This window comes from Lolium rigidum, chromosome 2 (assembly GCF_022539505.1).
Source record: "Lolium rigidum isolate FL_2022 chromosome 2, APGP_CSIRO_Lrig_0.1, whole genome shotgun sequence".
Taxonomy (NCBI): domain Eukaryota; kingdom Viridiplantae; phylum Streptophyta; class Magnoliopsida; order Poales; family Poaceae; genus Lolium; species Lolium rigidum.
This window is the reverse complement of record NC_061509.1, coordinates 26,536,155-26,550,324: the sequence shown is the minus strand read 5'-3', so window position 1 is coordinate 26,550,324 and position 14,170 is coordinate 26,536,155. Positions and strand designations below refer to the sequence as shown.

General features: G+C 46.8%; 1 protein-coding gene and 1 pseudogene across 1 annotated transcript; both read right to left on the bottom strand.

Annotated features, from left to right (window-relative positions):
- Window positions 1–1,488: 1,488 nt before the first annotated feature.
- On the bottom strand, window positions 1,489–4,743 carry LOC124689393 (phytosulfokine receptor 1-like). The gene has a single exon (XM_047222935.1). The coding sequence runs from the start codon at window positions 4,741–4,743 to the stop codon at window positions 1,489–1,491; it is 3,255 nt and encodes a 1,084-aa protein (XP_047078891.1).
- Window positions 4,744–8,982: 4,239 nt separating this feature from the next.
- Window positions 8,983–12,843, bottom strand: LOC124689392 (annotated as a pseudogene).
- Window positions 12,844–14,170: the final 1,327 nt, after the last annotated feature.

The window sequence follows — 14,170 nt, the reverse complement described above, 5'->3', positions numbered from 1 at the left end:
AATTTTTTGATACTTTAAAATGTGGATTCACATAATGGGAGCATATGCTCCTATGAGCCAAAGTGCATTTCCCGTGTCATGGGTTCTTCATTTTCCTAGTAGTGTTCATAATGGGTAGTAACATATTTATGATATCATGCAAAGTTATATTTATTAGGTTATAGACTCATCTTGTCTTGAAAAATATTATGTTGTGGTAATATAGTGAGTTATCACAACGCTCTTCTTCTTCGATTAATGACTTACCATGTCACCAAAATTATTCGTTGGCACTGCATGTAGTTCTATGGTTACTCCCACTATGATTAGTCTTGCATTTATTACAAGTGTGCAGGTTGTTGAATCTAGGAACACACACTACATTTGACAACCAATGATAACAATGCATAGAACATATACTCTAGAACTTTCTACTTACTTGTAGATAAAATGAGACAACCGTACACTATACCTGGAAGCATCTGTATTCTTCGGATTGAAAAGAGCCTTCCAAGATGCATAAGACTACAGAAATATATCTGAACACATGAGTATATATACATACATTTCACTGAAGTGGAACAAATTGATCCGAGGCGGCATACTATCTTGTTTGTTATTTCCTTCTAAAATATAGATTGAAATTTGTGCAAATGTATTTGTAATAGTATACATCTAAATTGTATAAGCACATCTCAAACAATTCATGTCATACATTTGGGTGTGGGAATAATAGTGTTGGAAGATAAATTAAAGTTTTCTCTCGGAAGGAAATAACCCTGATATTAATGGAAAATCTTAAGAAACAAGAAAATTTCTTGTGCGGACATGCTTGTTTCCTCCACAATGTTGAAGCCTGATCAACCCAAACATACACAATATTTATATATTGTTAATAAAAGGAGAGATGCAACTAAAGATTTTGTTTCTTTGTAAAAAAAAGGTGATAATATTAATTTGTAGTTTTTCACGAGTAATTTAGCTAGGAAACTATACTAGCTAGGGGCCTACCCCGAATAATGAGTTATAAACAAGTAAAAAAGTTTAGTATAAATATTATATTATTATATTATCTCATTCGTGTATTGTCGCAAGATGGTACTATGTTCGAGAAACACAAACATGTGTGAGCTTCGTGGGCTAGTCGACGATGAAGCTGCACCTCTGAGATTAATTTTAAATATTAAAAAGATGTTGGTCCTTACAAATTTGGAGTGGTTTGTTAGTTTAATTTAAAATCTATGTGTTTCACTTACTATGCATGTAACCCCATGACCCAACTCCAACTTTCTATTTGTACTCCAAAATTTGTAAATTTAAAATTTTAATATGTGACTGAGTTTGAAATCCAAATTTTGCTCGAGGATCTTGCACACGGTTAAGAATTGCATTGACTATTACCGTCTGAATTTACAAGATGTATTACTGTCGTAGCTAGTGTGTACCTAGTAAGTCGCACGGTTAATCTGTTGTCGGTGATCGTTCGCCGCAAAATCTTAGGGGAGTTATCTACCATGCGTGCTGCTCGTCGGAGGAAGTCGTCTCCGGGTCGGCGGCGGTGCGGGCGATGGCGTCGAGCCGCTCGAAAAGCTGGTGCGCCGTGGGCCGCGCCTTGGGGTTCTCGGAGACGCAGGCGGACGCCAGCTCCAGCACCCTCTCCGCCTCCTCCCGGTGCTTCCCCGAAGAAGCTGACACGGCGGCGTCGACGGCCTCATGGCCCCTCCCCTCGCGCCGCAGCCGCACGGCCCACGCGGTGACGTCCCGCGCGCCGAGCCTTGCCGCCATGTCCACGGGCCGCCGCCCGGTGACCAGCTCCACCAGCACCACCCCCATGCTGTACACGTCGCCCCGGTACGTGGCGGCCGGCGAGCTGGCGTACTCCGGCGGGATGTACCCCAGCGTGCCGACCAGGTCCGTGGTGACGTGCGTGTCGTCGTTCCCGCGCGCGAGCCGCGCCAGCCCGAAGTCGGCGAGCCGCGCCTCCATGCCCGCGTCCAGCAGGATGTTGCTCGACTTCACGTCCCGGTGCATCACCCGCGGCCTCGACGCGCCAGCGCCATTGCCGCCGCCGTGCAGGTACGCCAGCCCGCGCGCCGCGTCGCGCGCCACCCGCAGCCGCGCCGGCCACGGGAGGACGTCGGCGCCGGCGCGCTCGTGGAGCCAGTGGTCGAGGCTGCCGTTTTCCATGAAGGGGTAGATGAGGAGGCGGACGTCCTTGCCGACGCGGCAGTAGCCGCGGAGCGAGACGAGGTTGCGGTGGCGGACGCGGGAGAGCGCCTCCACCTCGGCGCGGAACTCGCGCTCCATCTGCTGGAAGTCCCCGGAGAGGCGCTTCACGGCGACGTCGCGCCCGTCGGCGAGCGTCGCGCGGTACACCATCCCGAACCCGCCGCACCCCACGATGCGCGAGTCATCGAAATCGCCCGTCCCCTTCACCACCTCGTCCAGCGTGATCACCGTCGTCCTCTCGGTGTCGGCGCTATCGTCGTCGTCGCTTGGGAAGAGGAGCACCAGGGTGGACGATCTGGTCGCCTCGAACGAAGAGTCGTCGCAGCTCTCGTCGCCGGCGGCCACCCTGCATGCGTTGTCCTCCTGCCGTCGCCTCGACCACGCTCGCCATGTTGCGGCGAGGCCCACGGCGAGCAGCAGCGCCGTGCCCACGCATATCGCCGCCACGACGCCAGCGCTGGCGGCGCTCCTCCTGCGGCCACTGCTCCCGGCCGCGCCGCCCGCGGTTTGATTCCGGTCGCACTTCCGCACGTGGATGCCGCACAGGAACGGGTTACCCGCGAAGTCCACGTGCGAGAAGGTGGAGAACTGGCCGCCGACGGGGACCTTGCCGGAGAGGTTGTTATACGCGACGGCGAAGTGGGAGAGGAAGGTGAGCTGCGTCAGCGACGGCGGGATGGCGCCGGAGAGCGCGTTGTGCGACAAGTCGAGGGACTCGAGGCTTGTCATCCCCGACAGCTCTGGCGGGATGGACCCCGAGAAGCCGTTCCAGCTCAGGTCAACGATGTGCAACCTGGCCAGCGCACCCATCGCCGGCGGCACTCCGCCAGTGAGGTTGTTCCGCGCCAGCACCAGAGACGGCGGGAAGCTGCTCACCTGGTTGTACTGCCGCCCACTGGCCGACACGTTCCGGCGCATGAAGAACGGGAAGTCCTGCACCGTCCTGTCCTCGTCGTTGCCACTGCCGTTTCCAGCCAGCATCGCCGTCATCCGCGTGAAGCTCGCCGGTATCTCTCCCTGCAGCGAGTTGTTGGAGATGTCGATGTAGAAGAGGCGGTCGAGCTCGCCGAGGAACGGCGGGATCGGACCGGTGAGTTTGTTCCACGAGATGTCGAGCACCTTGAGCTTGCTGAGCCCGGCGATCCATGCCGGGATGGCGCCGGTGAGCTCGCAGTTGGCGATGACGAGCACCTGGATGTTGGTGAACCCGTCGATCCCGGCCTCCGGCATCGCCTCGCCGCCGTGGAAATTCTTGGTGAGCACGAGGCTCGTCAGGTTCGGCAGGCGCTGCAGTATCATTAATGCCGACGTGACGTTGGAGAAGCCGTTGCCGGTGAGGGAGAGGAATGAGATGGACCGGAAGGCGGCGAAGGACGGCGGTATCTCGCCGGTGAGGCGGTTGCGGCCGAGGTTGAGCGCCGTCATGCCGGCGCATTCAGGGAGGCTGGCGGGGATGGGACCCGTGAAGCGGTTGGCGCCGAGGTCGAGGTACACGAGGCGGTTCACGGCGCGGAAGTCGAGGCCGATGGCGCCGGCGAGCGTGTTGTTGCGGAGGTTTAGGACGCGGAGGTTGACGCAGAGCGAGAGCGTGGCGGGGAGGCTGCCGTTGAGCAGGTTGCTGGGCGCCGAGAGCTCCTGCAGCGTGCCGGCGAGCGCGTCGAACACCTCGGGCAGCGCGCCCGAGAAGGCGTTGAAGGAGAGGTCGAGCCGCACGAGGGCGGTGAGATTACGGAGCCCCAAGGAGATCCCGCCGGAGAGAGAGTTGGTGTGGAGGACGAGGATCCGCAGCGACGTGGCGGCGAAGAGGTCGTCGGGGAGGGCGCCGGTGATGCCGTTCCCGTCGAGCGAGAGCTCGGTGAGCGACCGGCATTGGGCGAACCCGGCTGGGAAGTCACCCGAGAGCCTGTTCATGGACAGCCGTAGGACCTGCAGCCCCGGCGACGAGGCACACACCGCGGCGGCGTCGACGGGGCCGGAGAACCCGTTGCCTGACGCGTCGAACGCCGTGAGGTTCGCCCCGCCGGGGAGCACCGGCAGTGCATCGCTGAACGCGTTGTACGACACGTTGAACACGCGTATTGCCGGGAGCGAGATGGAGAGGGAGGTAAGCGTGCCGGCGAGCGCGTTGGAGCTGATGTCGAGCGCCTCCAGGAAGCTCAACCGGAGGATGCCTGCCGGCAGCGCGCCGCGGAGCGCGTTGCCTGAGAGGTTGAGCACGCGGAGGGCCGTCAGGTCGGTGAGCGACGCGGACACCTTCCCACGGAGCGTCCGGTTGGGCAGCACCACCCCGACGACGGACGCGCCGGAGCAGAGCACGCCGGGCCACGCGCAGCAGCCTTCATCGGGCGCGGCAGGCCAGCCGGCGACCGGAGCATCGAGGCCAGCAGAGAAGCCTCTCAGTGCGTCGAGGTCGCCGGACCCGCAGGGAGGCGAGGACTGCGCCGCGCCGGTCCGGCACCGCGACAGCAGCAGGATCGCCGGCAGCAGCAGCAATCGCAGCGCTGCCACCAGTGCACTACCTCTGCTTCGCCCCATTGATCATAAGCATGGACGCATCAAGAATCCGAGCTTCTTGCAAGGAGAAGAACCGGAGGAGGGAGACGATGGTTGTTGTTAACTAAAAACTTGCTTGTCTGTCAGCTAGGTTTGACTCTTGGCTAAGTATGTTTAAGTTCTTATCGATCTTCTTCTCCATGAAAATCAAATGGTTGTCTTGGATGTATCAGGACTTATATCTACGTATGTATACATATTGTGTTTTGGGTGATGTGTCATTTTCTTTCCATCTTTCTGATCACAGTGGAGGAGGAGGTTTTAGTTTAATGGCAGGGTGAGGGTGACCTCGCCGGTGGCCGGTCAAGGAGGGGAAGCAGGTCAACGGTCGTAGGATGGTGACACGTGGCAATCCAGCTGCAGGTATATTAGTGTAACCTTGGAGACTAGAGGGCCAATTAAAAACTAGCCTAATTACCTAATTCGTCAGTATAATCACCAGCCTCAGAAGTCAGAATGAACTTCCAAACTGCTGAATTTATGTGTGAGAAATATTATCAACAGCAGCAGGAGACAAGTTGAGAAGGAACGAGACAACGAGTACACGAGACAAGTCGCAGCCGTCTCCCTAACAAACTATCTATGTATCTATGTGGAGAAAGAAATTACAAGTTGCAGTAGAAAATGCAGGTGCATTCTACCGACATAGTAGAAAAAATTATACTCAAGTCTACGCCTTGATCATGCCTTCCTAAGCAAGCATATTAAAAGGAAAAACGGCCGGCGCAGATGACTTAAGAGTTGAGATCAGCAGAAGCTTCCTCTGTCTGCATGTACATGCATCCAGTTAGCTGCAAAAAAGTCAGATCAGATAGTATTGTTATTTTCTTATTATAAGTTTTTTTTACCATCTCTACCTTGTCATCCAATGTTACCAACCGGTGTAATTGTCAGCGTCAGGTTCAGGTGAAACTGGGGATTAGTTAGTCTAGGATTGAGCGGGGTTAGTAATAATTTACTACTAATTACATTCTGTTTTAGGACTTAGTTACCGCATATAAACAAATGATAAGTACGTTTGGGGTTAGTGGTTTTACCGTTTACTAAGATTGGTGAACTTCACCGAGGATTAGTTAAGGATCGGTCTAGAACACTAGCACATCAACCACTTGCAGTTTGTTGCAGCCAAAAACAAAAATAATTGGCAAGTTTACTTGCTGAACGAAACAATTGACAAGTTGAACAATAATATGGAGGATGGTCAGAAATCCAAACAAAAAAGAATTTGACCTGTCACTTCAACAAGTTCAGGTATGGACGGATGGAAGGTCTCTTCATGAAGCAATCACCCAAGTAGGTTTTTCAGCAGCTTAAAGGCCTAAAACAATGGAGCTGTTGGCTGTTGCTAACTAAGAGAACTGACATAGGATTGTATTAAAAGGACTGTTGATGAAGCAACCGAGTAGGTTCCTGACAGCAATTCAAAGTCTAACTATAAGAACTGAGATACGACAGTACTATTTGTTTTGCATTATCAAATTGCTCTTCCCATGCTTGTGCTGCATGATTGACCTAAATTAACATTTTTTCATGCTTAAGACTGAAAGGGTCAGCCCGGATAAACCGCAAAGAAAATGGAATGTAAGCCTTGAATAACCTGCAACTAGTTCGTGATGAGGTACGCGGAAACATTGACGTGTACTAAGCAAAACTCCATGACCAAAATTTTTTTTGGACCAAGACAAAGATATCTAGGAGCTAGCAGCCCTTCAGCTACACTCCAAGTGCCATCTTTACCAGTAGCAGAATCTATCAGCAGCTAGCTAATTAGCTGCACTAATACTAATCAATCTGTCTTGGATCAGGACCAAAGGCATGCTTCATTGTTACTCTAAGAGAAAAGGCACACTGCAGCTGACCAACTAATCAGGGCAAGGTGCCTCCTAAGATAGCTTCATGTAGTGATTTGTAACTAATTAATTGTTTAATTAATTTTTCGTTCACCCTGGTCCAAGGTTTTATATACCAAGATCACCCACAGCTTTAGTTTCCACTAGCACAAATTGTAGCAACATTTCTAATATTCTAGTGACCACTCATGTATCTGCAAAGTTAGCATCAAAATGACAGGGTACAAGGCACCTAAAGATGTTCATCAGGATATGATAAACAAAACCACATGATTATTACGGGTCAGCCACAGTACCGTTGCCATGTAGACCAGAGGCTATCTTTTTTCTTATCTATGTGGTTCTTCATTTCTGGGTTTTATATTTGATAATGTCTGATGATGGTGCAGCCTTTTGCTTAATTAGCTTTCCTTAATCTCATGATGACCACTGGATTGAAGCAACGGCTCACAGCATGTCAACCATCTGTGCAGGCATAAAATATGTTGGGATGGAGGTGGTGGAATCCACTTGTTGTCTAAAGATGTCAGAGGATGTTGCTGCAGATCTTCATGGCCACTTCTTGCTATCCTTATCATACCTAAGATTTATTGTTAAATTTATAACAAGATTTAGTTTTTATATATATTTTGTTGGGGTTGGAACAAAATACCAGAGTTCTTTATGTATGTCCAGAAATATGATAATATGTTATGATTTCAGAGATTGTGTACAGCTATGAACTTGCTACAGGCCAGTTAAATTTTTTTTTTTAATTAAACAATGTTCCTCTAACAACTGTAGTGAACATTAGTTTCATCAAATAAAATATTTTTAAATAATGCTCCTCTAACAACTGTAGTGAACATCATTTTCATCAAATAAAATACTCCACTCAGTTGGTCTAGAAGGATCTAGTATGCTGCACTACTACTAATTAGTGCTGAAGTTGGTACCCTTTTATTTCACAAAAAAAAGAGCACACAAGAGCTGCACAAGTGTCAAGCACCAACTAAATAGCCACTCTTAGCCTCATAATCCCCTCCATACTAGTGCTACACTTAAACCCAGATCGACACATAATATTCGCCCCTGTAAATTAAGATTGAATGTGATAATCTCAGTGTTTTCTTGTGGTGGTAACACGCCATTACGACAGTGGATATCAGCTAAAGATAATCAAATTAAATAGGAACCAAGCACATTTAGATGTGCTTGCTAGTCCATGTGGACTCTATTTGTTGGTGATAATAAAAAGGAGGGGAATTGGGAATCCATCCATTGCTTTGTGGAAGGGTTAACAGTCAGGTAGAAAAAAAAAGTTGCAGCACATGGAGACAGTGGACCGGCAACGTCCATCCATCTGCTGGTCTCTGTGTAGTGCATGTAGACAGGCTCTCAAGTGGAGCAGACAACAAACTTTAAGCAACTGATTGGTAGGAAAAAAGTCCAACTAGGAAGTTATTCCATTTCTTCAACATATGTTGATAATCATGGCTGATCCTCCGAGGAGGCCATGTAGGGCATCACTGGTTCAAACAAACTCGGAACATACAAAAATTATGTGGGTTGTTGATTTGTACAGGTAAATCCACAGGAACTTTTCCTTCAGGATTCATTTGCGCTACAGTTTATATGGAAAACATTCCATTGACTCGAACCACCTGAAAATACTCTTTATGATTTACCATGAGTGATCAAACGTCATTTCATTCTTGTAGATTTTAGATGGCATGTCATTGTAATACCAGTTTTTTTTTATTCATGTGTTTTGGAATCCTAACGATAAAAAACATCCTGGATTCTATTTTGAAAGAAGTCAAGAGTTTCAGGACTTAGATTATCACACAAATACAAAGTAATTGTATCCAAAGTTAAACAACAGCAATTTGGCCATTTATTCACATGCTCATAATTTACTCTGGGCTCGTGCTTACTTGGCGCTACAGGCATTCATCCTGGATTCATATGGACAAGTATTCATTCAAAAGGGAGCTCTACATCTTTTGAGAATTCCAAGAGCATGTGTTCACGAGAAATTCAGCTTGGACCTTCCACTCTAAAAGACGGCATATCCATTTCAAGTACAAAAAAAATACCCCTCACCTTAAGTTCCTGATTTTGGTGAGGCACAGCAAGATGTGGCTCCTGTCAAAAGAGCTCTGCATGAATTCGACGAACCTCCTGCCGTGACTGCAGTTCTCCCATTGTCTCGGCCGCACTCCGGCTGCACTCCACAGTTTTTGAGAGACATGCCATGGCTCACCTACACTGACGACCAGGCTTCTGGATAAGCCTACATAGGAAGTGATGTTGGGCTTTAGCTCCTGCTCAGCTCTTGCTCTGCCATTACATGATCTGTTGTCTTTTACAACTTGTGAAAGATGTCACCTTCATTTTAAAATGATCAGCTCCTCTGAGAACATGTCTGGGCTACTCAAGCAAAATTTTCTCCCAGGAGGTTTCTAATCCTCGAAAGTGTGTCTGCTTCTTCTAATATGCTCAACTTCCTTGTGACCTCACCTATTCAAGCGACTTCAAAGGAGCATTTTCACATCATTTGCTTAGCTAGGTAGATTCTTTAAGGCATCGAAGGATCTGCCTATTCGTTCTTCTATCCAGGCAAGTCTCCTCTCAAGTTTTAGCACACTAGTATGCATAATCCTAATATCAACTTCTGCAAGCTTGGCAAATGAGTGTATCAACATGTAATAATCAGCATGTCCAACACAAAGAAGACTGCCAGTTATTGTCTTTCTTCTATAGTGAATATAACCATCTGATTTTAGCCACTTCCTTGGCGACATATAACAAAATCCATGATCTTCCATTTCTGACTTAGTATGTTGTATCCCTGGTGATGCAGAAAAGCACCTTGCACCAACAAACGTTCCATCTCGACCTCGTTTATTCACTCCACTGGTGGTTCGCATTTCCTCCATGTGTGCTTTTGCATTCTCATCCTACAATGCAAAAGTTTTAGTCATAAAGTCAACAAGAATCACCCACAAAGGACATGTAGATAATCCTCCAGGTGCTACATCTGTACAAATTTGAAGCTCAAATAATCTGCATATAAAATTAAGATTTTTTTATGAATAGCAACTCATGTTCTTTATCTTTCAATTTATAATTTAAAAAATTGAATTGTATTTGGTTTCTAAAATCATTTACAACTTTTTTGTTCTGATTTTGTTCCTGAAAAAGCATCCATAGATACAAGGTTGGTAATGGTACGCACTCAAGGTTCAGAAAGGCTAAATCAGTAGATTTGACGTTCAAAAAAATACAAAATAAATAAATAATAGTTTGAACCAATTGTGTTTGGTTTCCAAGATCATTTATGATTTTTTTTGGTGCTGAATTTGTTCCTGAAATAACATCCGTACATAAAAACTTGTTTATGGTCTGCACTCAAGGTTCAGAAAGGCACTAGACGTTGGGCTGGCATTTTGTGTTTGCCTAGCCTGTCTAGGTGGCGCATTGGTAACAGCAGCTCCTCCCTTTTTCTCCCTCACCGGTGAGGTCACTTCCCTACCAGAGAGGTCGATTCCTGGCTGGCCGTCTAGACCATTACCTAGTGCCAAGTCTCCTCGTTCAGCTGTCGCCTAGCGCTAATGAGTGTGTAGGCCAGCGCCGAGGGACATGGATTTTTAACCTTGTTCACATTACATATTGATTTTATCATAATGTCGGTACAGCTAATAAGTAATAACCTCAAAGTAAACTAAACCAGGCCATGGGAGGGAAATATTGGAATTGAGCAACAAAATTAAGATTAGGACAAGATTTTTTATTTAGTCAGATAAGATGAGCAGTAATCATGATGAACACAATCTTTGAGAGCCACACTACAATTTCACCGCTAGATGCAGAAAAAGGAATAAGGGTTGACAACAACATCAAGTTGGGTGCATTACCTCTTTTCCTTTGTACATATCATGAAAGTTCTCTATCAAGTGCTCCTCTTCAACTGAACATGCAATCCCAGGAAAGACAACATCTTTGCAGTATTTGAGATAAGAGTGAAGGTCCTTCGAATAGTCTGCAGAATCAGGAAGCTTATAGACAAATTTTGTACCAGTACTAAGTATTTGGTCCGGTCAAATAATTGTCACCCTAGAGTGCATTCAGTCAGACCCAAACCATATAATTTGAACATACATATCACTGTGAACATCTATATTAGATACTAGATGAAAATGGCATGCTCACTTCTTATCAAATATACTTGACATTACTGTACTTCCATACTTTCCTTAGGATATAAAATAACAAAGTATATTGGTTTATATAAAAATCCAGTTACAGTGCAAAAGTGAAGTTACCGAGGTCCATCTGAACAAAAGAAAGGGAGAATTATAGCTTTGTCTTAGTTGAATGTTTGAAACATAATGATATGTTCTATAATAGTCTCTATCAGAACTATACGTTTGTGTAAAAAAGCATAAGAATATGCTTATTGGACAATCCAAAGGTACTAGCAGAACAACAGTATAGGAGGGACATTGCAAGTTAGACTAGTGGCCTTACACATAGGAGGGCATAACTTATTAACACGGGACATACAACATGGCTACTGTACTAGAAGCTAGAATAAAATGTATTTAGTAACATAAGAGCTAAGTACATAAACCACAACTTGACATGTGTAAATTACAAGATGCTACTGAAAGTTACCATGTGCGACATCATTTCTGTCATAGGCATCTGCAAGAGTGCATAACAATTCTCTTGGGCGGAACTCCTCACTGGTGCTGCTATCAGCATCAGGCTTCATAGATGGTAGTAAATTTGCAACAGGGTCAGGCTCACCTGCATTTCTTGCTGCCGCAGAAATCTCCTGAATAATTAAAAAAAAGGCAAAGTTCAGTCCAGCATATTTATGATAGCTTACATGACATGAGCCTATATGGAATACTGACCTCCCATATCCCTTGACCATTGATGTTATATTGAACTCTTAGAGCCACGATTAGTATAGCCATTACACATACCCGTGTAGGGACCATACCTGGATTACTAGACAACCCCTGCAGGCATTGCCCACTCACAGATGCGGCAAGCGTGAGGGAGGATTGTTTCTACCGGCAGAGACAACTCGTTCAAGTAGCGTTGAGCAATAGCATAGAAATTAACCGAAGGAAGCCGCAAGCCTATTCTTCGTGCAACGGACCCAGCTGCAGCTTCCAGTTGCCATGCTCCGGTCTGAACAGTTGTCTTGCATCCAAAGAGCAATACTGTTTTAGGGAGCTCTCGAGAAGTCTGTCCACTTGGGTGAATGCTGCCATGTAAGGGAGCTTGTGCCCACCTGTAAATGTCGGTCGGTAGGATGGCTTCCCGGGCGATATGACAGGCCAGGAAGCAGATTGACAATGTCGAGTACAGCGGCAGCATCGTCCTCAGTGAGCGCAGAAAGACGAACTGAACCCTCCGCCTGTCTTTTTGAGCCGAGGCTTCATCCGCCCATTCGCATTTCAACTCTTGATGTTTTTGCTGGCCTGCACACAAAAGGAACATATGTTCAAGTTTTCGTTCTGGTTTTTTTTTATATGGCAGTAAAACTAAACAAGAGCGGGCGACACCTTCATTGGCAGAACGCTTGGGTCTCCGGTCAGCCTCGTCCTCGGCGAGCGCCTTCCTTGCCCACATTTCGTCGAACACCTTCGAGGCAGTGACCCACCGCACCCAGACGGTTCCAGCCACGGGGCAGACGAGCGGGGCCACCTGGTGCCTGTCCACCAGCGCCTCCAGCTGCCGCTGCCCCTGCACGTAGCGCCGCCGGACCCGCACACGGTGCAGCTTTGTCAGGACGGCGGCGGCGCACGGGACGTCGCACGGGCAGAGCAAAGATCAGAAATAACGAAAATAATCAGAATTACTCTTTTTTCTTGAGGCCCACTACTACTACTCGCAAATAAATGGGCTCGATACAGTAACAGGCCTAGTACTGTACACCTGGTGGCCCAATAATACAGTTCATCAATAGTCCGCCACTGCATAGTCATCACCATGACTTGAAACCCTTGCCATTGTGTCGGTGGTGGCTATCTTCGGACTAGCCTATGTGGAGTTGTGCTACGCTCGCGCCTCGCAGCGAGTGGTAGTTTTCTCCACAAAATATGGTACTCCTTTGGCATACTCTAAAAAAAACTCGCCGTTGTGAGGATGTGGCCGACAACGTCGCGATGCGGAGGAGGTCGCACTTGCATTGACGTTGGCGTACCCTCTCTGGCAACGCACACGGGACCATCTAGGCATGCGGGGGATGCGTCGGCCGATGAGCACTCTGGTAAGTGAACTTTTTAAGTCCCGATTGCTTGCAGAGTTGGAGCAGGATTGGTATATAGATGTTGGACTCGACGAGGTCATAACCAAGTAGCATTAGGAGTAAAATAGAGCGTTTAATATATATAGGTTAGGGAAGATGTATATAGGGTTAGAGTTAGGAGGGTGCAGGTAGAGTAGAGGGGAGAGCTATGCATGGGGCAGAGGTAACGCCAGGGGGGCTATGCTCTAGGCGACAATGGGGGCGGGGAGAGGAGGGATAAGAGAGAAGCTTCAAATTAGGAGGGTGTAAGGGGTCATTCCTAAAGTAAGTATAAAATACTACTTGAAATAAATCAAGAAAGGCTCCTCCCCATCACATTCACCTCCTTTTGTTTAATCCAGCTGAGTTAATCAACATTTTAAAGTCAATTCCGATTTGGTGTGAGTAGCATTGATCTACATTGTAATTTCACGGCCGTTTAGCTATCTCGGGCTGTTTTTTAAGACTACAACTTTGCATTTATACACATAAAATTTCAGCTTGAATTCTAGTAAGTTTTTCATCTTCCTCGCGTAAATGGTATCATTGTACCATTGCAAAGGCAGCATAAAACATAATTTCTTTTACATTTCGATTGCAGCAAACTCAAACTGCAATTGGACTGCTTGATACTAATCATCCATTACAAATAAGTTGCCTAGAAGTTAAAGAAGATCTATTATTTCATACCATTGGCAAGAGGCACGCATCATCACGGTCGATACCATGGTTGAGCATGAGAATGATGTCGGTGACAATACATAACGAAGTACAATTAATTGTTTGGGGATAATTAGTCGTTCCTTCCAAATACATTATTATGGAGTACCAATTATTCTATAGATGGATCATATTAATTTCTTCCGAAACATAGGAGGTATTTAAGTGTTTTCATTAATTATTATATATATAGAATACCTAAATATATCATCCTCTCTATACCATTAATTACTTCCATATGTAGAATACCAAATGATATCTTCCTCCCCGCCTATAAATACACATACCGCATCTTCTACTGATCACATCCAATTCGCAAATAGAAAGCCACAAGAAGTCAAGAACACAAGATGAGTATTACATTCTTGCTCCTCACCATCCTACTTCTTTCTCTCCAATGCAATGCTTCCCCGGTTGATGGAAATGGGAAGGTGGAGAACCTCCTCTTCTACCTTCACAACACCCACAATGTGAGTGATCCATCCTCGGTCCTCGTTGCACAAAATACCAATGCCACATCCCATGCTCGTGGCTTAGTGCCTTTTAGCTC